The following is a 24,017-nucleotide window of genomic DNA, read 5'->3' on the forward strand; positions in this document are numbered from 1 at the left end:
TCAGTGTCACTGCCAAGCCCTTGGTCTATCCCACTCCCCAGCCTTACTTGGAACAGCTTGGGCATTTGGCCTTCTCACCTTGTTGGCAGTTCTCCTAGGTGTATGATTTAGGGTGTCATTTAGCCCCCTTATAGTTAATCTCTCCTAAAAGTACTCTGCGTTCTGAGCCTTCCATGTTCCTTCTCCTCAATGAAAAGCGTTATTTACGATTCCTCCCTCGCATTCACTCAGAGCTTGTTCTCTCATGAGTCTAAATACTTCCTGAAGTGACATGACTGACTGGCTGGGCACTAGATTAAACAAAGCCCAGCGGGCTGGACGCTAAGCCATGAACACTGGCTGGAACTTCTTCAGCATCTCCTGCTTCTGAGTAGTTTGGTAATGAGGACAGGACTGAGACCAAAGGTGGGAAAGAAGAGGCCTCAAGGATGTGAAAGGGATGGCTGGGCGGGGGATGGGCATCTGGAGCCACACTCAACCGCCTGGTCCTGTGTGACAAACTGCATAAGGCTATGGGCTGTCCCCAGGGTTAAGGGGGCCCACTCAAATAAGGAGTATTCACCAAGGCACTGTGGGGTCACAGTGGACCTTCCAGACCCCCCCCTTGGAAGCTCATCTTCATGTGTAATTAAAATAGCAAAGGAACTAGTGCCGGACTGCTCATTAAACTAGCGATCGTGACAGCGTAATATTGGGCACAATATAAATGTCAAGAGAAACTGATTAAATAAATTGTGGACTATCCATACAATAAAATAATATGAGGTTGATTTAGACATGAGAAAGTAGATCTATAGATATATTGTCATAGACATCTCTGTTGATAATTGTTGAGTTAAAAAAAGGTTTCAGGTCAGTTTTATAGCACTATACAAATTTTTTAAAGTTTCTACATTTTGAATGTATCTATCAAAACTCTGAAAGGCTACATAGAAATTCTACTGAGTGGTTAGTTCTTGGAACTATGGATAGAAGAAGGGGAAAGAAGGTATTTCTGCTTGTTCTTTCTATGTTTTCTATGATTTTACTTTTTTACAAGGAATGCATGTTTATTCTGTGATTTTTTTTAAGTTTTAAAAAGCAAAGACTCAATTAATAGAAAGATGTGGACTCTGTGTGTAGTATCTTCCCTGAAGGAGCTTGTAGCTGGCTAAGCTTACATTCAGTACATAACCAGGGCCTTGCATTTGGGTTGGGACAGGTCAAGTTTATGTATTATGTAGTATAATATAGTAATCAAGGGCTATAGGTTTCATAGAAGTATTACAAATAAGGAAGATTCTAGCCCTGGCTGATGTGGCTCAGCAAATTGAGTGCTGGCTTGTGACCTGAAAGGTCACAAGTTCAATTCCCTGTCAGGGTATTTTCCCGGGTTATGGGTCAGGTCCCCAGTTGGGGGCGTGTGAGAGGCAACCAATTGATATTTTTCTCCCTCTCTTTTTCCCTCCCTTGCTCTCTCTCTAAAAACAAATAAAATAAAACCTTTTTAAAAAATTAAAAAATAAAAATAAGAGAGAGTCTAGACTGTCAAAGTTAGATGAAATCTTCAAATAGTAATGAGATTAAAAGGCAGTATCACAATTTAGGAGAACCCCATTTAGGAATCTGCTCTTGACCCTGGATAGAAGGTAGTGGAGAATGTGTTTTAACAGTAATTGCCTTTATGCAACAAGGTACACTAAAATTCACAATGTCAACTTTTTTTTTTTTTTTTTTTTTTGTATGCCAGGAACATTTTACAATACTGAGGTTTACTTTGTTCCTTTACATTTTGTAAGTTGGTTCCTTCCAAGTGCCTACAAGGTAGACAATATAGGATGAAGGTTAAGGTTCATTGTGATGTGCTAACAGAGATTGTTGGTAAATGCTGCTCATCCTCTGCCTTTTTGCTTCTTGTTCAAATATGCTCTCCCTGTGACTGTCCTATGCTGTTCTTAGCTACTTCAGTGTACACAAAGATAGGACTGGTTGTCAGCTGTATCATCTTTACATAAACAAAAATATCACATACAGTTCATCTTGTCTAGGTGGATGATAGAGCCTGAAGGTTTTTAGTCTCTGAAACTAGAAGAATGGTCCCTTTTAATCACCAACCTTATTTTAATTAGTTTCACCATTAACTAGCTGTTATGACTGGGAAATCACTTAACCTCTTTAGGTCTCAGTATCCTCATCTGGAAAATGATACAATAACATCAACTTTACTGGATTGTCATGATGATCAAGCAATATGCACAAAGTATCTATGCAGGACCTATGCCTAATAGGCTAATAAATTAAAGCTATTATATGGGACCTAATCCTTTAGCAGAACCCAAGTCCCTAAGAAGTTGAAACCAGTTGGGCAAGGATGATAACTTGGCCTATTCTAAATCATGAAATTTCAGAAAATGCAAATAGTGTAGTTCACTCTATACAAAATGAGCACTAAGAGTTACAAGCCAGTAAAAGAAACAGAAATAAGTAACAGCACTATGAAGGTATATGCTTACATATATCTCACACCCAGAAAAACAAGCATCTGTCATGACCTTTCTTTTGGAGCCCACGTGTCTGGAAACATAGCTAAGAACCACTACCAGTGAAAACTTTCCTCATTAATATTTTTGTCTTTTATACAACGATGTCTTAAACAATTTCAACTCCTTCCTTCTCCTCTATTATGTAAACCATAACTTGAATGGTCTATTCATAAGGTACTTTCCCCTTATTTCTTTCATTACTCAAATATATCCCATTATCAGATTGCTTGAGGGTATTTTCTTTGTGTTTCTAGGTTAAGGTTGTTGCTTCATTATCCAAGGCAATATCACACCACCATTGTTTAAAGCTGGATTACCACAGAAACACCGCAATGTGGTAATCTGATATCATCACATTATTCCAAGATAATTGTTGTCAGCCCTGAAAACATTCCAGAATCCCTTCTTAATCATTACCACAATATAATTATATGAATGAGTCCAATTTTTTCCTTTTCAAAAAATTAAGGTGAAAATTGATCATCTCTTTAGGGCAAATCTGGTAGAGGATCAAATTAGCCAAACTAGCAGCTAATATTGCTGATCTTAAAATAATCACAGGAACAAAATGGAAGTTGGAACCCAAATTCCCTCTGTTTGGCCCTCCAAACGACAGTGACTCTCCTCTCCCCAAACAATAATGGGGGAGGGAGACAGGAATGTGCATTTTAACAAGAATCCAAGGTGATTCTAATGCACTTTCATAACACTGAATTATAACCTTAACGTTAAGAGAAAATGTTAGAATCAAGTGATACTCTACTGAGAATATAAAAGCCTGGTCCTTAAGGACAGGTGTGAATAATAAAAAGAGAAAATTGTCTCCTCGCTGTGAGGTCGGCCCCCACTCTCCTCTTCCATTTCCTGCAGTCCCTACAAAAAGGTCTCCCTGCCTTGGCCCCACAGCCCAGGAGCACCCGCAGTCTCTGTAGCTGTTTGAGACATTTAAGTGCACAGATCATTTCCTCTAAATCCTCAAGTGACAGCCGCAGCAGGGGTTGCATATTGACGTACAGTCGAGTGAGGGCCTAGGGTGTCTCGGTTGGCCCTTTTCGTGCCCTTCTCTTCCCTGACTAAGTTCTGTGCACAGTCCCGTGTCATCCCCCTGGGACCTAAACTCACAGCAATGCTGCAGTGAGCAGCGCTTGATAAGGCCACCTGTATTAAAACAGTCTATTTGTCTATTATATATACTGCCAGTAATCACTCCTCATCTGAACTTAAATGTTCAGCATTTTGTCAGGGGAAGGAGCTGGGAGGAGCTAAATCCTGGCAGTGCTCTGTTGTGTCCTTCACACACACACACTAATTAGTACCTGAGAAACAAGTCAGGGTCCGGAAGGCAAAGGAACTTTATAACTAAACGTATAGCTAGCTACAAAGGTGCAAGCTAAAATTTAATGTTATAATTTTGCTTTTAGAAAGTTATTATTTCACATTTTTTTCCACGTTCAGATCATTAAACCATGGCAATTAATTAATGTACAAGATGATGCAAAACTAATCAGAAAATACAACAGCACAATTCTGTTCCCTCTTGTGTAATGGATTTTGAAACCATAACTGAAAGCTTTTTATGAGAGCATTTTTATTTCTGGGTGACTAAGCAGTTGCAGATAAGCCACTCCTCTGAAACCAGCTCAGTCGTGTTCCACTCGACTCACACTCTTGCATTTTATTTTAAACAGAATGTTCCTTCAGTTCAACTCAAATATGTATTGAGTGCCTGGTGTGTACAGGCAGTATTTTACCCGCTCGAGGGACAGATTCTAGCTTCTGGGAACTCATTGTCTGCGTGGAGAGAAAACGCAGTTACAAATAACTAATGCGGAACAGATCGTGAGTCCTGCCACGGGGGTCTAGAGCAAGTGTCCTCAATAAGGGGATATTGACCCAAGGGGTGGAAATTAGTTATGGTGAGGTGATGAAATCTTACATATTCCAGTGGTTTGTGGTCCAAAAAGTTCACAGTACATAAATTGATACACAGCATATCTTAGGTATTAAAATTCATTGGGGGAAGGGAGAGGAAAAGAGGGAGAGGCATCTAGAAAGGCCCCTTGAGGAAACAATAAGGACAAAAGAGCTGACTGTAAGGCAGGTGAATGTGGTAGAGGACCTTGGTGAGGAGGAGAGCGGCCTGTGAAGGCTGTGACGCCTTATTTTAAAAGAATAGAGCTTCCAAAAGCGTTTGGAGAGGAGAGCATTCCTGGTGGCAGATGGGGCAGAGCAGGAGGAGGAAATAGTCTTCTTCCCATGTAGCAGCAGTGGTCTGTGTACAGGGGCTGCCTGGAGCACTGTCCAAGGAAGGCTTCTGAGACTAGAACTAGGCTCCGCAAAACTAGAATGAGCTGATCAGTTAGTGACGTCTTCTAGGCTCATGGAAGGTGGAAAGTTGAAGTATGAATGCCGCAAATTATTTCCTCTCTCTGGCAGCCTTAAGCAAAAAGCGGCCGGAAAAGTGCAGGATACATTCGAGGAAAAGTGAGTACAGGTAAATGAATTCTTAAAAACCTCTCCTAGTTTAAAACCCAAAGCATTCAAGACTGATTTTCCCTAAACAATAAATGTGAAAAGGAATAAATTGTTATCGTATGTAAATCTACAACCGTTCTCCTACATATCACCATTACAAAAAACAGTACTCTTAAAACAATTCTTGTTAAATTGAACACACACATAGAAAATGCACCAAATACAAAAGTGCATAGTTACAGACACTGAACAAGACCCAGAGCACTGCTGGCATTTTAGAAGCAACCCCTGCATTTCCCCAGCACACCCACTCCCTCCACCCGGAGGTGACGTCATCCCTAAACAATATGTCTGCATCCCTAAACAATACAATTTAGTTTTGTCTGTGTTTAAATTTTATGAAAGTGGAAATATATATCCTTTTATGTTTTGTTTCTTCCATTTAACATTGTTTGTAAGACTTATCCATGTTGTTGTGTGTGGCGATTTATTCACTCTGCGGCTGGTGGTTGGTTGCCTCCAGGGGTTGGCCTGCTCCCACCAGCAGTGCTGCCTGAACATGAGCAGGGCTCCTGGCGCACAAGGGTTTTCTCAAGGGCATAGACTTGGAAGTGAGATTGCTAGGTCATAGGTTATTTCTTTAGCTTTATTAGATAAATGCCACTCTTTGCAAGTAGAATGTAGAAGTTTACACTCTCAACAGCAGAATATGAGCATTCCCATTGCTCCAACAAAACATATTGTCAGACTTGTAAATTTTGCCATTCAGGTAAGTATGTATAAACTATGGTCCCAGTGTGGTTTTAGTTTGTATTTATCAAATTCTACTAAAAGTAGGCACATTTTTATATGTTTATTGGCCATTTGGACTTTTTTTTTTTTTTTTTTTTTGGTCAAGTACCTGTTTAAACCTTTTGCCCACATTTAAAATTGTATTTGTAAGGGTTTGTTTGTTTGTTTTTTAATATACTGGATATGAGTTCTTTATTTGTTACATGTGTTGCAATTAATTCTTTCTTAATTCTGTGGCTTGTCTTTTTACTCCCTTTACGGTGTCTTTTGATTAACAGAAGCTTTTAATTTTAAAATAAGCAAATGTACCTTTTTGCTGTATTGTTTAAGCAATCTTTTCCTTACAAAAGTAACTGGGGAAGGGGATTAGTGAATTATCTTTATATTTGAGTATAACGAGAAATTTTAATATTCTGAATTAACATAAAATTCTCTAAACTATAGTTATTATGGGTTAGAGTGCCTGAAGAACACGTTTTGTGAGAAGAAACAGTTAAAAGATTCATACTAATTGTCAATGAACTTCATATATATAAAAAGACCTAGGAAGCCTTCTATTTCTCCTGCAAGCCTTCACTTGCTAGGGTGTTTTTTTAAGCATGTTCTCGGACATTAATATATTATCACAGAATTCAAATGACCACTTATTAATAAAGTGTTTGATTCTTCAAATATTTACTGAGCCCCGTTTTAAAAGGGGTGTTCTGCAACTTAACACGGAAGCTGCAGAGAGGAAAAGGGCGAACTCCTCAGGGAGCTTAGACCTGGAAGGAGGGAAACGCATCCCAGTGGCCATGCAAGCTGGCAAAGGGATTAAGCTCCGTGCGAGGGGTCCATAGGAGCCCCGCAAAGGGGGTGCTGCTCCTCAGTTAAGGGATCATTGAAAGCTGTCTGAAGGCGGTCACACTTGAAACGAACCTCGGAAGATGGGCAGGCTGAGAAGAGGCAGGGGTGAGGCAGGACATCCGAGGGGAAGGGGGCCGCAAACAGGAGCTTAGCCTGGATTGAGGGGACAGTGCCCACTGGCCAAGCAAATGCAACTTTGGTTTTTATATTTTAAAGACTAGGCTGTCTCCTAGCTCCCCATAAATTCTAGGGACTCCAGCCCTGTTTCATAGATGCTTGAAATCATAAGCAATGTTAAACCAAGCAGAATTTCATGTCGTCCTCAGAACTTCCAGCAAAAATAACTTTAAAATTTAAAAATTTTTTAAATTTTTAAAAATTTTTACTTTTATTGCTTCTTTTTATAATTGAATTCGTGGGGGGAGTTTTTTAAGGTAAAGCTTTCAATGTTTCATCTTTAACGCGGGGCTCGAACGCCTCAGGGCATGACCTTGCTCCCATTGCTCCTTCCTTCATTGTTGCTCCCACCAGGACCTGAATGGACCTGTTTAAATAGTCTAATCGGCCCAGGAAAAAGGAACGCTTGTTTTTATTTTTTTCATTATTCTCCACTACAACCCTGAACTGTAACGCTAAATTTGGGAGATGCTGCAGACAAATCTGCACTTTGCAAAATAGTCTACACTTACCCATTTATTATAAAGCTTCCCAGTCAGAATGGAATTAAACTAGGCCACTCTTCCCTGCGGACGGGGCTTTACTGACTTCATTCCACACTTGCTACGGTGAGAGCGTGGTGCTATGGAAAAGGTGGGGACTAGAGGTGACCAAGACAAAAACCCTTAAAACTCGGGGTCTCAACTTCCTTATCCATAAAATGGCGGGGGGGATGTCTTCTCTGTGCATCCTAAAGGACTATCATAAGAAACAAATGCTAATTTACCTGGAAAGTACTCAGAACACCAAAAGCACTATACAAGATGAAGTTACTTTTTTAGTTTAGTCCATGAGATCTTCTGTTACTGGGAAGCCCCCAACCAGGGACCTGGCCCACAACCCAGGTATGTGCCCTGACTGGGAATTGAACTGGTGACCTTTCAGTTTGCAGGCCAGTGCTCAATCCACTAAGCCACATGAGCAGTCTATTAATGCCATTGTAACACTCTTTCCCTTAAACAACACTTAAATATAGTCTTCTTTTTGTTTCCTTGTGTAATACATAGAAGAAGATAAGGGAAGGAGGGAGAAACACTTATTGAGCATCTGCTGTGCTCAGGGTCTGTGCTAAGAACTCTGCATCCACTCTTTCACTGATCTCATTAGAGCTATCTCTGTTTAACAGAAAAGAAACAGGAGGCTCAGAATGATTGGTCGACTAGCTCAGCGTCACTTGGTTAGCAAGCAGCAGAGCTGGGATGCCAGCCCGGAATCCATCTGACTCTAAAGCCATGCATGCTGTTCTCCTCCCATGGACTGCCTCTCTGATGAACACATCACCAGAAAATGATGTGTCTGACCTTTTGTGTGTAAAGCTGTGGAACTGGTCAAACCCATTTCCTTCTGCATCTAGTGCTTTTTGCATGATAATTTCTGCAGGGAAAGGAAGGGTAGGCCGTGTCCTCTGAGAGCACCCAGGGCTTCTGAAGCACTCTCTAGTCCCATAACGACGTCACCAGTCAAATCCTCTCAGAAACCTGTGCTGCTGGGCACATACAGGGTGGGGCAAAATAGGTCTACAGTTGTTTGTATAGAAAATAATACAATAATTAATAAATAATAATACAAGATTCCACTCTGTTTCATGTCCTTACAATGGTAAACCTGCTTTGCCCCACCTTATGCTCTGTTCCAGCTCAGTAAATCCAATGACCTCAGGAGCCTCAGAGACTGTGAGGGACTCACATGCCCTGACAAATAGTTGTTGCCCTGTAAGGCTTGAGGCCTCTTTCCCTTAGTTCTGCCAAGATTGTATTCTTCAGACCAAAAGGGCTTCCCCACCTCACAGGAGTTCTGAAAACAGCCAGGCCTGTTTTAAATCAGAATGGCCCTCAGAAAATGAGGACACAGAGGTCTCAGGCATATTTCAAATTGAAGATTTATTTGGCTCAAAGAACCTCCCAAGATGGGAAGATGCTGGCCTTCCAAAGTTTTATCTGGGCATCTGGAGACTGACCTAAGACAGTCAGCCTTTGAGAAGCCATCTCTACATTTACCATCTTACCCTGTCGGTAGATGGGGAGAAGCTACTCTAGGACAGTCATTACAACCTCGTTCATTCAAATTTGCCCCACCCTGTGAATCCTTCAGCGTCACCCACAATCCCCACCCTGATATTCTCCTGCTTTCTAGTCAAGAAGAAGAATTCTACTCTAATCCTTCCTTCTCACTTTTGGATAGTTGCAGGCCTTTTGTTCCGTCATGTGATTCTCTGAGCAGACCACACACCTAGAACATTACCCAGAAACCTCTGTTCTTGTGTACCCTTTCCCTTGACTTTTCTATTATTTATTCTGAGACATTTCCCTCCCACTTAACTCCACCCCACATTTCCTTAAGCAAATGGAGGAAGTGGGAGGAAATTACATTTGTTGTGCTCCTGGCAGCAGGCACAGTGGAGGGTCTTCATGGACATGGGTTTACTTACCCTTCACAAGATCCCTAATAGAAAAAAGAAAGCCAGAGAATTGAAGGATTTTGCTAAAGTCGTCAACTATTAAGTGCTATGGGAGAGTCAGGATTTGAACACAAGAACTTCTGGTTCCAAAGCCACTTCTGGTTCCTTTGTCAGCACACCCCAGGCCTCGCAAACATAGACAGGGCCATTCTGTACACTGCCGCGCCCTTCCCCGTATGCCTACATCACAGCTGAGGTCTCCTGATGATTTAAGTTGTTCCCAAAAGTTATGATATATTTCATACCAAGTCTTTTTCTTCTAAGGTCAAAATAAAATGAGATTAGACTAGAAGCGGTCTTTTAAAAATAAAAATAAAAAAGAAGCAGTCTCCTATCCCACTTCGGGGGAAGATTTGCTTGTTTCTCAAAATTCAACAGTATCCATAAGTTTGGGAGGCTCCAGTGGTGTAGGGATGACATATACCTCCAAGGGCCAGAGTTTCAATGTTGCATTTGTTTTCCAGAAAAAAAGAGCTCAGCATAAAATGCAGCTAATAGTGAGGTTTTGTTCGGGGTTTTTGCATAATAAAAGTTGTAACTGAGCAACATTAGCTACAGACACTCCTCCCTATAAATCCATGGAGACTCTGTGGAAAACATTTCAGAGAAATCCAAACCCCAAGTCGTCTTTGGCAAAGGGTAATTTGCCATGATGGTCGTTAAATAAAGAGAACGCTGAGTGGCTGCCTACAAAGCAGCATCTGCAAAGAAAACTAATAGCTGTGGCTCAAGTCCCTCTGCTGAAAAGCGATATAAAATTATTCAGATGTGGCAGCCCAAATTAGTCTCTTCTCTTTAACAGACAAGTTTCACAATGCAAAAAAAAACTTTAAATCATACCCTTTTGACCTAATAGTCCTCATGCTGAGAATTTATCTCAAGATTACCTTGAGCCATAAGAATAAGAAGACAATACATATTTCTTGAGTCATAAGAATAGGAAAACTATACATAGTTTTATAGCAGCATTATTTATAATTATAGAAAACTGGAAATAACCGAGTATTTTAATAATAAAGGAAAGACAATACATTTTGGTATCTTAAGTCTTTGAGATAACTATGCAGCTATTAAGAATATGATCACAGTGTACAAACAAGGAAGGGCGTTACGTGAAGAGATAGGACACAGAAATGCAAGTATGCAGTGGTTGCAGACGTGCAGAAATGCATTGTGTAGATAAAGACTAGAAGGGGACACAGAGGTGAAAGCAGCTCTGTTAGTATGACGAGGTCACAAGTTTTAAACATTAACATTTTCTTTTGTAATGACCATATTCCATTTTGGGGGATTTTTTTCCCTTGTTTTTCCAGCTGTGACTTAAATAAAACTATTTCTTAATTATTTTTGGATTGGGAGATTATTTTACAAAGGAACATTCTAGCCAACTGTGAAATATAGAGAATTACTAATTCCCAAATACTAACGCTATTGTTTTAATTTGCAGTGAAGGGAACTTGGCTACAAAGCAGGTGGTGTTTCTTCAGAGACCAGTTATATGGAATTCAGTGGCTCAGACACCAGAAGTGAGTAATACTGGCGCTTTATGAACTGAGTGTTATATTGAAGCATTTAATCCTTAAACTCTCATTGTAATTCTAAATGGTGAATACAGATGGGGAAATGCGGTTTTGAAATGGAAATAGTCTTCTGGACCAACATATAACACGGGAAATATGCAGGCGGCCAGGCAACGTGAGACAGTTCTGAAGGGGATCAGAACATGCCACCTCAAAATAAGCCACTTTGGCATGAGGGTTATTTTGAACTGAAGGCAATTAAGAAACAGCAGACACAGGAGGAACACTCCGCCCTCCTCCTTCCTGAGAAAAAGCAGGGCATAGATTTCACTTTATAAAGGTAACACCCACTTCCATTTGTGAAGTCGTCTCCTTCTCCCACACCAGGGAAAGGCCATTGCCAGAGATGACTGTCACCGGGGACGGCACTGACCTGAGTCTGCTTACACAGACCTCACTGAAAGAGCCCGTCTTCCACTAGGTTTCCCCATGCGCTCACCTTCCCACATCTTCCCCTAGAAGCCCAAACCCCTCTCCTTGTTCTGGTCGCTCCTCTTCCATGTATTGCCCTTTGTTAAACTGGTGTATTGGCTCCTGGGTTTAACTGGCTCTGGGTTTTCACTTCCTCTCTGTGAAGCACCCATGTGCATCCAACTTAAGTCTTTTCTTCTGTTAACCTGTCTTTTGTCAATTAAATCTGTAGGCCCCAGTCGCAGAACCTAAGAAGGTAGAGGAAGTTTTTCCTCCCTTACAGTTCTCACTTTTCTAAGTCAGTGTGCCTAATCCTGTGACAGGTCTGTGCAATATTTTCTGTCATGACCTCTGTCGGTATTTTTATATTGTCTTCTTAAGTTCATATATTTTTAGCCCTGTCTATTTTCTTGTTCAGTATATTGTCCACATAAGAGACATCTAAACCTGTAGAGAATTTACTATTAATTTACTGTTAATATCTCAGTTATCTCATATGTATTTTGTGACAGTTATATTTATGATAAGCCTTGAAAAAATGTATGTAGTTGTAGGTCCACAGTGGCACAAGTCTTTGTACCTTGAAATCAGTTGTCGTTCAGGAGAGGTTTATGAGAGAATTGCATAATTTGCAAAGTGTTTTAAAAGAATTTTTTTGAAGTTGTACAGTTGTAAAACCAGTTGGAAATTTTATAAATTACAACTGTTTCCCTGGGATTATCAATGAGTTTTCATTAAAATGATCAATTTCATGGGCTGTTAGAAACTGATCTTAGAGTTTGATCCTTGAAAAGAAGTTTCTTTCTTCTACTGAGACTGGTGTCAAGATGTATAAGATTTTCCATATTCAATTGCACTCAACATAAAACAGTAGTTTTATGTTAAGCAAATCCATTTCATGCTCCTGTTTTGGGGAGGGAATCGAGAATTTCATAATGAAGTATATTGTTGGAATTGTTTTCTTCTAAAGTTATCAAGACCTTTCCTTTTGAAATTTGTTTTGTATTTCACAGATATGTTATATGCAATATTCTAGGTAGCTTGAAAATATTTTAAACATGGAAAATGTCAATCCAAAATATTTATACTCCCATTAACTGCCTCAGTTTTCTTTAACTATTGAAAAATAGTTAGTTTTAGTAAAACTAGAAAACTTTTAGAAAAAAATAAGAGAAAAATCTTCATGCAGTGGGGCTAAAGAGTTCTTAGACATGGCACTGAAAGCATAATCTATTAAAAAATTATAAATTAGATTTTATCAAAATTAGCAACTTTTCTCTGCTAATAACATAAGGAAATGAAAAGACAAGCTACAGCCTGGGAGAGAAAAAAAACTTGCAAATCACATGTGTGGCAAAGGACTTGTATTTAGACTGTATCAAGTACCCTCAAAACTCAACAATAGGAAAACAGGCAACCTAGTTAAAAAAAATACTTGTAAGACTTGGATGCCTCATCAATGAGCGTATGCAGATGAGAAATGAACACATAAAAAGACATATAAATCATTAGCCATTAGGGAAAGGCAAATGAAAACCATGATGAGGTACTGCCACACACCTATTAGAATGACTAAAATAAAAAATGCTGACAATACCAAGAATCGGCAAGGATGAAGACGAGCTGGAACTCTCATACACTGCTGGTAGGGATATAAAATGGTGCCGCCACTGTGGAAAACACTTTGGCAGCTTCTTCCAAAATTAAACATACACTTACCATATAACCAAGCTATCCCACTCTTGGTTCCTAGAAAAATAAAAACTTGTGTTCACATAAAATCCTATACATAAAAATGTTTATAGCAGTTCTATTCATAACTTCCAAGAACTGGAAACAATCCAAATGTCTCCCAAAGGTGAATGAATAAACAACCATGCTACATTCATACAATTCAGCACTACTCGGAAAAAGGAATGATACACACAATAACTTGGATTAAGGCATCCTGACCAAAAGAAGCCAGTGTTAAAAGGTTACAGACTCCACTAATTCATTTATACGACGTTCTCAAAAAGACAAAACTATGTAGCATGGAGAACAGAGCAGTGGTTGCCAGGTATTCGGTGTGCGGGAAAGATTTGGAAGGAATAATGGAATTGTTCCGTGTCCTGGTTGTTGTTACACAAATCTGTACATAGGTGCTAACATGCATTAAACTATACATTTTACATATGATTTAAATTTAAGAATTTAAATTTAAAAGATTTTTTGCTTCATAAGTCACATTGGACTACACTTTTCTGTCTTTGTCCTTCAGTAAAAACTGTCCTTGAGTAACGGAATTCTTTTGAAGTGTTGAGATTGATAACCGTTCTTCCCTCTGCACAAGGCTGTATTGTGTAATAAAGCAAGGTTCTTTTTATCTTGCTTTCTTTTATCTGTTTTCATTTTTTTTTTATTATGGGGAGAGGCCTCTAAATGGATTCAAGGAAGTGAGCCATGCTGAGGAGGGCAAGAGACTCTGACCAGGACTTTACCTCCATCTGTTAAATGTTCACAATTTTTCTTCCAAGATCTCCCATCTTAACTTTATTTCTTTTGAAGATTAAAATAAAACTCATCATATTTTTTTAGTACCCAAAATCTCCATTTCAGTTAAATTCCTTAGCCTATTTTCCTTTGAATCAAAAGGCCATTTAAAAGTATTTGGTTTCCACTAACTTAGAGCAGCGCTTCCTGTGTGTGTGCTGTGTCTGCCACACACTCCGAGCCTCCGTGTCCTCATCTGTAAAATACAGACGTTAGCACCTACCACAGGGCTGTGAGGAGGATTCAGCCAGGAAATGTGTAGAGGGCTCGGCACAGAGCCAACTTTGTATGAAATGTTGCTTTTGTTTCCATAGGAAGATTTTTCTTTCAATATCAAATGATTAAACACGCCTAAACTCCATGGAGAAGCTGAAGAAAACTCCAGAACTCCTAACAACCCTCCATTTTCTCCAGCTAAAAATTACCTTCAGCTAGTATCTAGGAATGTAGTGTACTAATGTTTTTTGATGTTCAAAAAATGCATATATACATGTATATAAAGCAAATATGGCAAAATATGAATAAGTGTTCAGTTAAGTGGTAGGTATATGAGTATTCATTGTACTATCCTTTAAACTTGACATTTTTCATTATTGGAAAACTGGGGAAAATTAAGCTGAAAAACATTAGTCACCAACAACTTTTTTCTGTTAGTTATTAATTGGTGACTAGTTACTAAAATGCTATGCCAAAAAGACTGTTATAGAATGACTTAACTACCAACTTGGCTGGTGTGGCTCAGTGGATAGAGTGCCAGCCTGTAAACTAAAGGATCACCTGTCCGATTCCCAGTCTAGGGCATACGCCTGGGTTACAGGCCAGGACTCCAGGGGTGGCGCACGAGAGACAGCCACACATTGATGTTTCTCTCCCTCTCTTTCTTTCCCCTCTCTAAAAATAAATAAAATCTTTTTTTTTTTTAAAAGGAATGATTTAACTATAACAGAAGATCTCTCTCCCACAATGGTCTAAAAATGGGCAGGCACAGGAAGGCAGAGCATGGCTCTGCATCATGACTGGTCAGCTCTGCCCCCTCAACATTTGGCTTCTGCCTCTGGGCGAGAGCTGCTGCCATGTTGTCGCCACATCCAGCCGGCAAACAGTCATGAGGAATTCCAGGCGTGCTCCTGCAGCTCTGACCCCCAAGTCACAGACACAGTTCTGCTCACAGCCCATTGATCTAAACTTATTTCTGTTGCCACAGGCATCTGTGAGGGAGGCTGGGAAATGTAATCTGGGCAACCATGAGCCAGGGCCACAGTGAAATACCGCATGCCCTGCTAAAACTGACAAGGTACTGGGGTGGGGAGGACTTCTGTGATTAAGAGAAAGTCAGAGAGAATAGATGCTGGGAGATAGGAGTTTAATTTTAATGGCTCCAATTTTACATTTATTGTTCTTCTTTAGAGCAGTTTTGCATTCAAATAACTTTCTTGTCTTTAAAATAGATCTCAGAATGAATGATTTCAATAGGCAAAGACTTCTTGGACACACCTGTTGAATTATTTCTCTAATGCAAACCAAGCAGTGAGGGCGCATCAGCCAGAGAAATGTTCTGAGTTAGATCTCGTCCATGGTAATTATAATAAAATCATATGAAGACCTTGCCAGTGTGGCTCAGTTAATTGGGCATCACCCCATAAACCAAAAGGTTGCGGGGTCATTCCCCAGTTGGGGCACGTATAAGAGGCAACCAATCAATGTTTCCCTCTATTTTTCCCTGCCTTCCCCTCTCTTTCAAAAAATAATTAAATTTAAATTTAAAAAAAATCATATGAATACAAAGTAATATTTCATATATACATTAACTTCTTTTTTTAACCTTACAGTAAGACAATTATCAAACTTCATTCTTACTTTTTTAATCACTTAAAGTTAATTTGAACTTATTTGAAAATCATAAGGGTCATACTCATTTATTAGCTGGTAGTATCCTCAGTGGAAGTCTATGTGAAATTAAATCAGGTGCTAGTGTACAAAGAGGATGTCAGGTATCTCAAGGAGCATCATGTAAAAATAAAGAGAAAAGCATTTTGCCTTCATCATGAATGAAGTTCTTTGTCTAGGGGATGCTTTCCAGTGAAACAAGTGGGCTTTTGCTGGTATGGGCAGATGATGGACAGTGGTCAGTGCTGCCATCAGGCAAGGTTCTAGCTGGACAGCAGCCCTTTCTGGGCCACACACACTTGTTTCCATTTTACATATGAGTGTCCCTTGGGGTGTAAGGGGCAGAAACCCTGCTCAGGTTAGCCTGTGTACAAAAGGGAACTTTTTGGCTTCTAAGTGAAAAGGCTACTGGCATAGCTTATAACATCAAAAAAAAAAAAAGAGCTATGAGAACCAAGGCCTCTGGTGTGGACACCACAGATTCCTCATTCTCATCTGTTGTTTGTATGCATATATGTGCAGAGGGCTTCCTATGAGGTGAGCGAGGCCACCTCATCAAAAAGCAAGCAACTTCTTTGTCCTCTAGTCAGTATAGCATCCCAGGGAAGGACTCTGATTGGATCTGATTGGGTCACATGCCCACATTGCAGTGGAGAAGACTTAGTGCATAGGAAAGCTGGCTGGAATTGTCCCCACCCTTTTCTCTCCAAGGCTAGAAGGATTTTGACATCCCCAAGCTGGTATGACTCAGGAACATATTTTGCAAGCAGACACGAGCTATTTGTCTCTATATATTTTAAACCTCTAACTTCATGTGGTACTAGAGCAACACCTGGGCTTACAGCAGCTTCCAAATCCTCCCCCAGGCCTGAGACACAAAGGCAAGAGAAATCCTGAATGTCTGTCTACTCCATGTTTCTACCGATCTATAAACCATAATTTTTTAGCTGCTCTTTCATTATGTGCATCATACCACTGTTCAAGACCATGCAATGCCTTGTGATTGCTGGTATAATTCTCACTTTGTTCTTCTGTTTTTGTTTTTAAGACACTGACAGCAAAAAGGGAAAGAACAGTAGGACACCCTAAATTCAACTGACTTTTCACGGAGTCTTGTGTATTTGAAATGGACCACCCATTTTTAGTAAATGGGAATGATTCTCAAAAGTTAACATATTTTATCAAGGCTGTATTAGATATGTATCCAAATTCTAATTCTCCCAATTTTATAGTGAAAATATCAGAAAGTAAGAAGATATATGAATAAGCCTAGCAACGTAGCATGGAAAATCTCTATCAACATAAAATATTTAAAATATAGTGCTAAGTGAGAAAGTGAGCTGTACACATCTATTTGTGTGTATGCAAATACATAGTAAAATGCACCAAATTTTAACAGTGGTATCTCTGCAAGATGATATTGTGGGTGGGTCTTGCTTTTTTCTTTGTTTTTGCCAGATTTTCCACACTGAATGTGTATTTTATAATTGAAGGAAATTTTTATTTGGGAACACACAAATCCTTGACCACAAATCTACCCATATGTTTTGCACATATTGGTAATATTAAGTGTGAAAAGACTAAAGTAAGACACTCATAGTCCAGCTCAAGTCCAGCCTTTCTCTGACCTTGGACAGATCCCATTTTCTTTCTGGGCCAGGGTCCTACCTCTGTAGAATGAACAATTAACATAGATGATCTCCAAGGACTAGTTGGGCTTCAGACTCCTACACTCTAAGTTATAAGAACACTGCAGTTTGATTTATTGGAAAAGCTATTATTTCATGTGAAGTGAGGACAGAGTAGGGAAGGCATTGCCACTGCTGAAGATGTATTTATGAAGAGTCATATGGTAAGAAAGAAAAGTGTTCTGAAATCTTCTTTAGAGTGACCATGTTAGGTATTTATCATCTTTTGATATTTGACACTTACATTTGGTGGCTGTTTACTTCATTCCTATGAACAAAATAAACAAACAAAATAAAAACAGACTCAGACACAGAAGGCAGACTGACAACTGTCAGAGGGGAGGGAAGTTGGGGGCTGCATGAAAAAGGTGATGGGATTAAGTAAAAAAATTCATATAAGTATATATATAACATATATATAATATATATAAAAACACATAGGCACAGACATTAGCGTGGTGATGGCCATAGGGAAAGGGAGTGTGGGGGGAAGTAGAAGAGGGTAAAGGGGGATAAACGGTGATAGAAGGAAATCTGACTTGGCCTGGCACCACACAATATACAGATGATGTATTATAGAATTGTATAACTGAAATCTATATAATTTTATTAACAAATATCACCCCAATAAATTCAATAAATAAAATTTTAAGATAAATACATATCTAAACGCAAATTACCATGAATATCTTATTATTTTGGCAAATGCCCAATTTTTGCTAATAACATTTTCATGCAGTATGTGCTACTTGGCCCGTGTTGGCTGATACACAATACAAATACACTGCAAAATTTAGCTTTGGCCCTGGTGAGGGCGAGGGAGGAAAGACCCAGGCAGCCAAGGGCTCCCAGGCATTCTGTCCTCCCACCTTCATTCAGTTAGCGTTGAGAGGTCATTCAAGAGTGAATGCATTCTTTATGCACGTGGGAAAGAGAGCCCGTAGCCAGGCTTGAGAAAGGAGCCCAGTCTGGCAGTACCCATGAGCGCAGGCTGCCGCACAATGGCCGGCCCCTCCCTGGTCAGAGTCCCAATAGCGCGGGAACGTGCCATGAGGCCGAGCCTTTGTTAAATTAAAGGAGGACCCATTTCGATTTGTTCCCTCAAACCTGCCCAGGGACCCGGGTAACGCCCCTGTGCAGGCAGCATGCTCAGGGCTGCGTCTTCCTGTATAAACCGCATCATAAACGGGTTACATTCCACAGGAGCCCACAAAAGCCAGTTAAATAAGCTGTTTGCTTTATATATTTGTCTTGAAAACCAGTAGGAAATACTTTTGTATTTTATATACTACAGTTCAACAGACCTATAGGTTACCAAACTTTTGTAAGACTAGCCTGGGCATTGGACTCTTTTTTGCCCCTAAGAATTTTATAATTTTAGTTCTTCCATTTAGGAAAGTGTAATCCCAGTTCCCAAATAACATATAAATGAACTTTCAGCAAACAAACTCTGTTTTTTTTTTTTTTAATTCAAATTCTATTTTAGTTTATGCTATTACAGTTGTCCCAATATTTCCCCTTTTGCCCCCCTCCACCCTGTCACCCCCACTCCCTCAGGCCATCGCCACACCTTTGTCCATGTCCATGGGTCCTGCATGTATGTTCTTTGGCTACTGTACTCCCTATGCTGTACTTTACATCCCCGTGGCTATTCTGTAACTTCCAATTTGTACTTCTTAATCCCCTCACCTTTCTTTGACCATCCTCCTATCCCCCTCCCATCTGGCAACTATCAAAATCTTCACTGTATCTATGATTCTGCTTCTGTTCTCTTTGTTCATTTATTTTGTTTTTTTAGATTTAAATATTGATAGTTACGTATTTATTGTTACTTATTGTCCATTTTTTATCTTCTTCCTCTTCTTAAAGAAGACCCTTTCACATTTCATATAATACTAGTTTGGTGGTAATGAACTGCTTTAGCTTTTTCTTTGGGAATCTCTTTAACTGTCCTTCCATTCTAAATGATAGCTTTGCTGGGTAGAATAATCTTGATTGTAGGTCCTTGCTTTTTATCACTTTGAAAATTTCTTGCCAATCCCTTCTAGCCTGAAAAGTTCCTTTTGAGAAATCAGCTGACAGTCTTGTAGATAACTAACTGCTTTTCTCTTGCTGCTTTTAAGATTCTCTCTTTGTTAATCTTTGGCATTTTAATTATGATGTGTCTTGTTGTGGACCTCTTTGGGTTCATATTATTTGGGACTCTCTGTGTTTCCTGGACTTGTATGTCTACTTACTTCACCAAGTTATGGAAGTTTTCTTTCATTATTTTTTCAAATAGATTTCTAATTTATTGCTCTTTCTCTTCTCCTTCTGGCATTGCCACAATGTGAATGTTGGAATGCTTGTATTTGTCCTAGAGGTTTCTTACATTATCCACATTTTGGCAGGGGGCGGGGGGGATTCTTTTTTCTTCTTCTTGTTTTGATTTGGTGGTTTTTTGCTTCCTTATATTCTAAATTGCTGATTTGGTTCTTGGCTTCATTCACTCTACTATTGATTCCCCGTAAATTGTTCTCATTTCAGGTAGTGTATTCTTCATTTCTGATTAGTTCTTTTTAATGGTTTCCATGCCATTTTTTTATACTGTCAATGTTCTCACTAAGTTCACTGAGCATCCTTATAACCAGTGTTTTGAACTCTGTATCTAGTAAATTGCTTGTCTCCATTTAGTTTAGTTCTTTTACTGGAGTTTTGTTATGTTCTTTCACTTGGGCCATGTTTCTTTGTCTCCTCATTTTGCTGCCTCCCTGTGTTTGTTTCTATATATTAAGTAGAGCTGCTACAATCCCTGGCTTGAAGGAGTGGCCAAATGAGGTAAATCCTGTAGGGTCCAGTGGCACAGCTCCCTCAGGCTGGGTACTCAGGGTGCATCCACCACATGGGATGTGTACACCCTCTTCTTGTAGTTGAGTTTTGATTGCTGTTGGCAGGTCAATAGGAGGGATTTACATAGGCCAATCAGTTGCAAGGACTGGCTGTGACCCCTGACCACCAACCTCCGACTACCATGGAGGATCAACTGTGCCAGAGCCCACTCCACAGAGCAGAACTTACTTCAGTGGGGCTCTGGTGCCCACTGAGTCTGCCCCTTGGGTGTGTTGCTTGTGGAGGTGGTTGGATGGTGGTGCTCCAACATGGCTCCGTACCTGCCCCCTAAGTGTGCAGGCTCTGTAGCCTCCCAAGAAGAACAGGCCAATGTCAGCCACCACCTATGTTCTGTTCAGGGCCACCTGGCATAAGCTGCAAAGTGATCTGTAGTTGGTTGCTACTTTTAGGGCTTGGAGGTGCCCAAGTAAGTTCAAGCTATGAATGAAGGCCAGCTGCTGCTAATGCCAAGCCTGCGGCCATTTAGCAATAGGTACAGGGCATGATGAGGCAAGATGCTGCTTGCCTGAGAGAATTTAGAAGCTGAAGCATGAGCCAGGACAAGCCATTTATATGGAAAAGCCACTGAAAACAGCTTGGGTAGACCCAAAAGTTGGCTGCAGTAGAGCCTCAGGGAATAATCAGGATGGGGAAGACAGTGTGAACCAGGTTGATGGAATCTCAGATATGGTGCCCCCCTGCCCACTCTGTTGGAGGAAGGCTCAGAAAAGGAACAATGGCCTCTGCCAGCACTTCTGTCTGGGAGAAAGCTGCCCCCCAGCTCTTGGCCTGAAACCAGACACTTCAGTTCCCCCACATATGTTTCTGGTGCCTTTCAATCTGCTGCTTCCATGCTGGAGCTCAAAGGGAGTAAGTCCGAGCAAGTCTGTGCATGGGCCCTTTAAGAGGAACTGCTTGGGATTCTAGTAGTTTGTCTTCCATAGCCTCCATCCCCACTGGTTTTTACAGCCAGAGAAGTTGGGTGGACTTATCTTCCTGGCACTGGAACCCTGAGCTGGGGGATTCTGGTATGGGGCTGGGACCCCTTATTCCTGAGATATCCTCCCATTTTTATTCACCACGTGTTATGTGGGACCAACCCATCACACATCTCTACCCTTCCTACCAGTCACATGTGGTTTCTTCTTTAATTCCATAGTTGTAGAACTCCTATTCAGCTCTATTTCAGGTGGTTCTGAATAACGGTTGTTCTGTAGTTTAGTTGTAATTTTGATGTGCTTGTGAGAGGAGATGAACCAAGCCATGTTTGTCTTTGCTGCCATCCTGAACAGAAGTCCCTGTTTAGCTTGCACATGAACTCTTTGTAAACTGGAAAATTACTGTGCTTTTTAAATTAATCACTTTTATTTATGTTTTTAAATTTTATCTTTGTCCTTTTTTATTTACTCTCGTTCCTTTTTGTGTGTGTGCATGCCTAATGTCATTTCAGTACTAAAGAATATCTTGTCAAGAAATCTCATGAGTCTGAACATCCACATGTTGAGCTGCTACAGTTCTCTCTCTGACCTTTCCTTTAATTGACTTAAACATCTTATTCTTACATCTTTGGCAGAGACCATGTCCTCCTCTTTATTCAGAACTGCACCAAGTACATTGTCAGCCTTCAGTAAGTATTTCATAGCAAAAACATCCGCTGCTTATCAGACAGTGTGCAGAATGAGCTGGTCCAGTAGCTGAGCATCCCCCGCCAACCCCAAGCTCCACCCCCCAACCCTATCCGGCAGGAGCAGTTTGTAGCAGCACAAGGCAAGGGGTCTGCTGGACCCCTGCAGAAACTCCAGGCATAAACTTGGCCTGAATTACCTGTGACTCTTCTGTGCAGCCCATTCTTCAGTGAAATGAGTATGAAGTGGCCACTAGAGACCTTTTTCTGTTGTTAGATCCCAATTCACACAAAGAAGAAAAACGGGACATTGAATGTATTCTACCCTGCCTTGTTCCCCAAACTGTGGTCTCAACAGGTTTCTCTCCTCAGAGATGTTGCTGCGGGCCCAGACATGCACACCATCAACCTGCCACTGCTGAGAATACTGTGCCGGGAAGCTACGAAGGGCTGTGAAACGGGGCGGGGGCGGGGGTGCTTTTCCACCTGGGGGAGGAGGGAATATGAAGGGCTCCAAGCCAGGCCTTGAGATGGACGGGACTTTGAAGAGAAACCGGAAAAGGACATTTCAGGCAGAGAACAGCGGGTGCTAGGCCGCGGGGACGGGAAAGCACCCATGTTTTCAACTCCTGGTACCGATCTCTGTTTCAGAGGAAAGCCAGCCGGCATATAAAAGGTGAAGACAGGAACAAAGTCACCAGTAGGAGCATCGGACTAGATACGACCACGTCCCAACCTGCGGAGACCAGAAGCCCACCTGCGGAGGGCCCACTCTCTCCCTCCAGAGAGTGTTGGCTGAAGGAGAAGAGACCGGCACACTGTAGCAGCCTCTCGGGGTTCAGCAGCAGCGACAGCGTCCTGCGGGAATTTGACGATGGACAGTTTGACCAGGAAGATGGAGTAACTCAGGTCACCTGTATGTGAGCAATGCAGTAAAGTAACAGAAGCCCCTGTACGTAATTATTAAAATAACTGCCAATTGACTTGATTGTATTACTTTATCTGCATTTAGGGGGTAGTTTGAATTTTCCCAGGCTCAGGCTTCCTTCTAATCACAGAAAACTTTGACTCAACCTCCCAGACAAGGAAGAATAACCAACATATTTGTACATTTAGAATCATGTTTACACTACTCTCAAATAAAAACATCTGTTTAATCAGATGTCTCATTAGGTTATTAACTGATAATCTACTTCATTTTCTCATGAATGTACATGTTATAATTTCTTACAATTCCTGGTAAGAAGACTAAATATCTCAACCAGTATTTTACCTAATTAGAAAGTTCTCAGGACGTTAGAGTCTTACTTAAACTGAAAAAATAATGTGTATGTCTCTCTCTCCCTCTTGCACACACACACAGGGCTATTAATGAAAACCTATTTCCTGAATATAACAATAAATCCAAATTTTGTCTTTAACCATGTCATGTATGTACAAAACAAACCCCTATTTGTTAAAATATTCTTTGGAAAAAATCTTTTTTGTATGTCTTTGCTTTTAAAAGGTCACCATGTTACCAAGCCTGTACTGATTCATTGAACTTTAAACTCTGTTGTTTCTAATAACCTAGAAATAGAGAGAGCAAAGCAGCATCCCTTACCATCCAATACGGGAAGAACCCAGTCTCAACATTTAAAAATCTTAGTAGACCGAAAGGGTTAATTTTATATTTTTTATATTTCAAGTAGTATGAAAAGGGAAAACATCAACTTTGAATGGAAACTGAAGACTTTTACATCTGTCTGGATTTGAATTATGCTTCTATTTTGATGGCTAAATCATGAAGAAGCTGGAGACCCAGAATTTTCCGTCCTGCAGGCGTTGACAGGTGCTCACAGCACAGGCGATGGGTCTGGCGAACTCGCTGTTTCACCTCTGCTTCTCATGCTCTGCTGTAAGGGTGCCTTTGCCCTGCCCAGTCTTTAACAGGCGAACATTAAAATTCTACAAAACAGAGGATTTTCATTGCTCTATGAAAGTCTTACTTTGAAATGTGGGAACCTTCAAGTGAATTACAACTGACTTTGCCATTTATAAATTCAACATGTTATATAATTTTATTAGCATTGATGTTAACATTATAAGATCATTTAAATAATAAAATGTCATTTGTCA

General features: G+C 40.4%; 1 protein-coding gene across 2 annotated transcripts in view; it reads left to right on the forward strand.

The window, feature by feature from the left end:
• Positions 1-24,017, forward strand: part of RFTN2 (raftlin family member 2) — a 57,937-nt gene extending 33,920 nt beyond the window's left edge. The window contains exons 8-10 of one of the 2 annotated variants that reach the window (XM_054585882.1): positions 10,757-10,835; positions 21,849-21,902; positions 22,551-24,017. In XM_054585882.1, the coding sequence (XP_054441857.1) occupies positions 10,757-10,835; positions 21,849-21,902; positions 22,551-22,823 (406 nt within the window). In that variant the 3' untranslated portion in view covers positions 22,824-24,017. The remainder of the gene's footprint in view (positions 1-10,756; positions 10,836-21,848; positions 21,903-22,550) is intronic. The other variant, XM_054585883.1, reaches the window with a different exon arrangement.

This window comes from Pteronotus mesoamericanus, unplaced genomic scaffold, assembly GCF_021234165.1.
Source record: "Pteronotus mesoamericanus isolate MK-2021 breed Mesoamerican mustached bat unplaced genomic scaffold, CSHL_Meso_final contig_90, whole genome shotgun sequence".
NCBI lineage: Eukaryota > Metazoa > Chordata > Mammalia > Chiroptera > Mormoopidae > Pteronotus > Pteronotus mesoamericanus.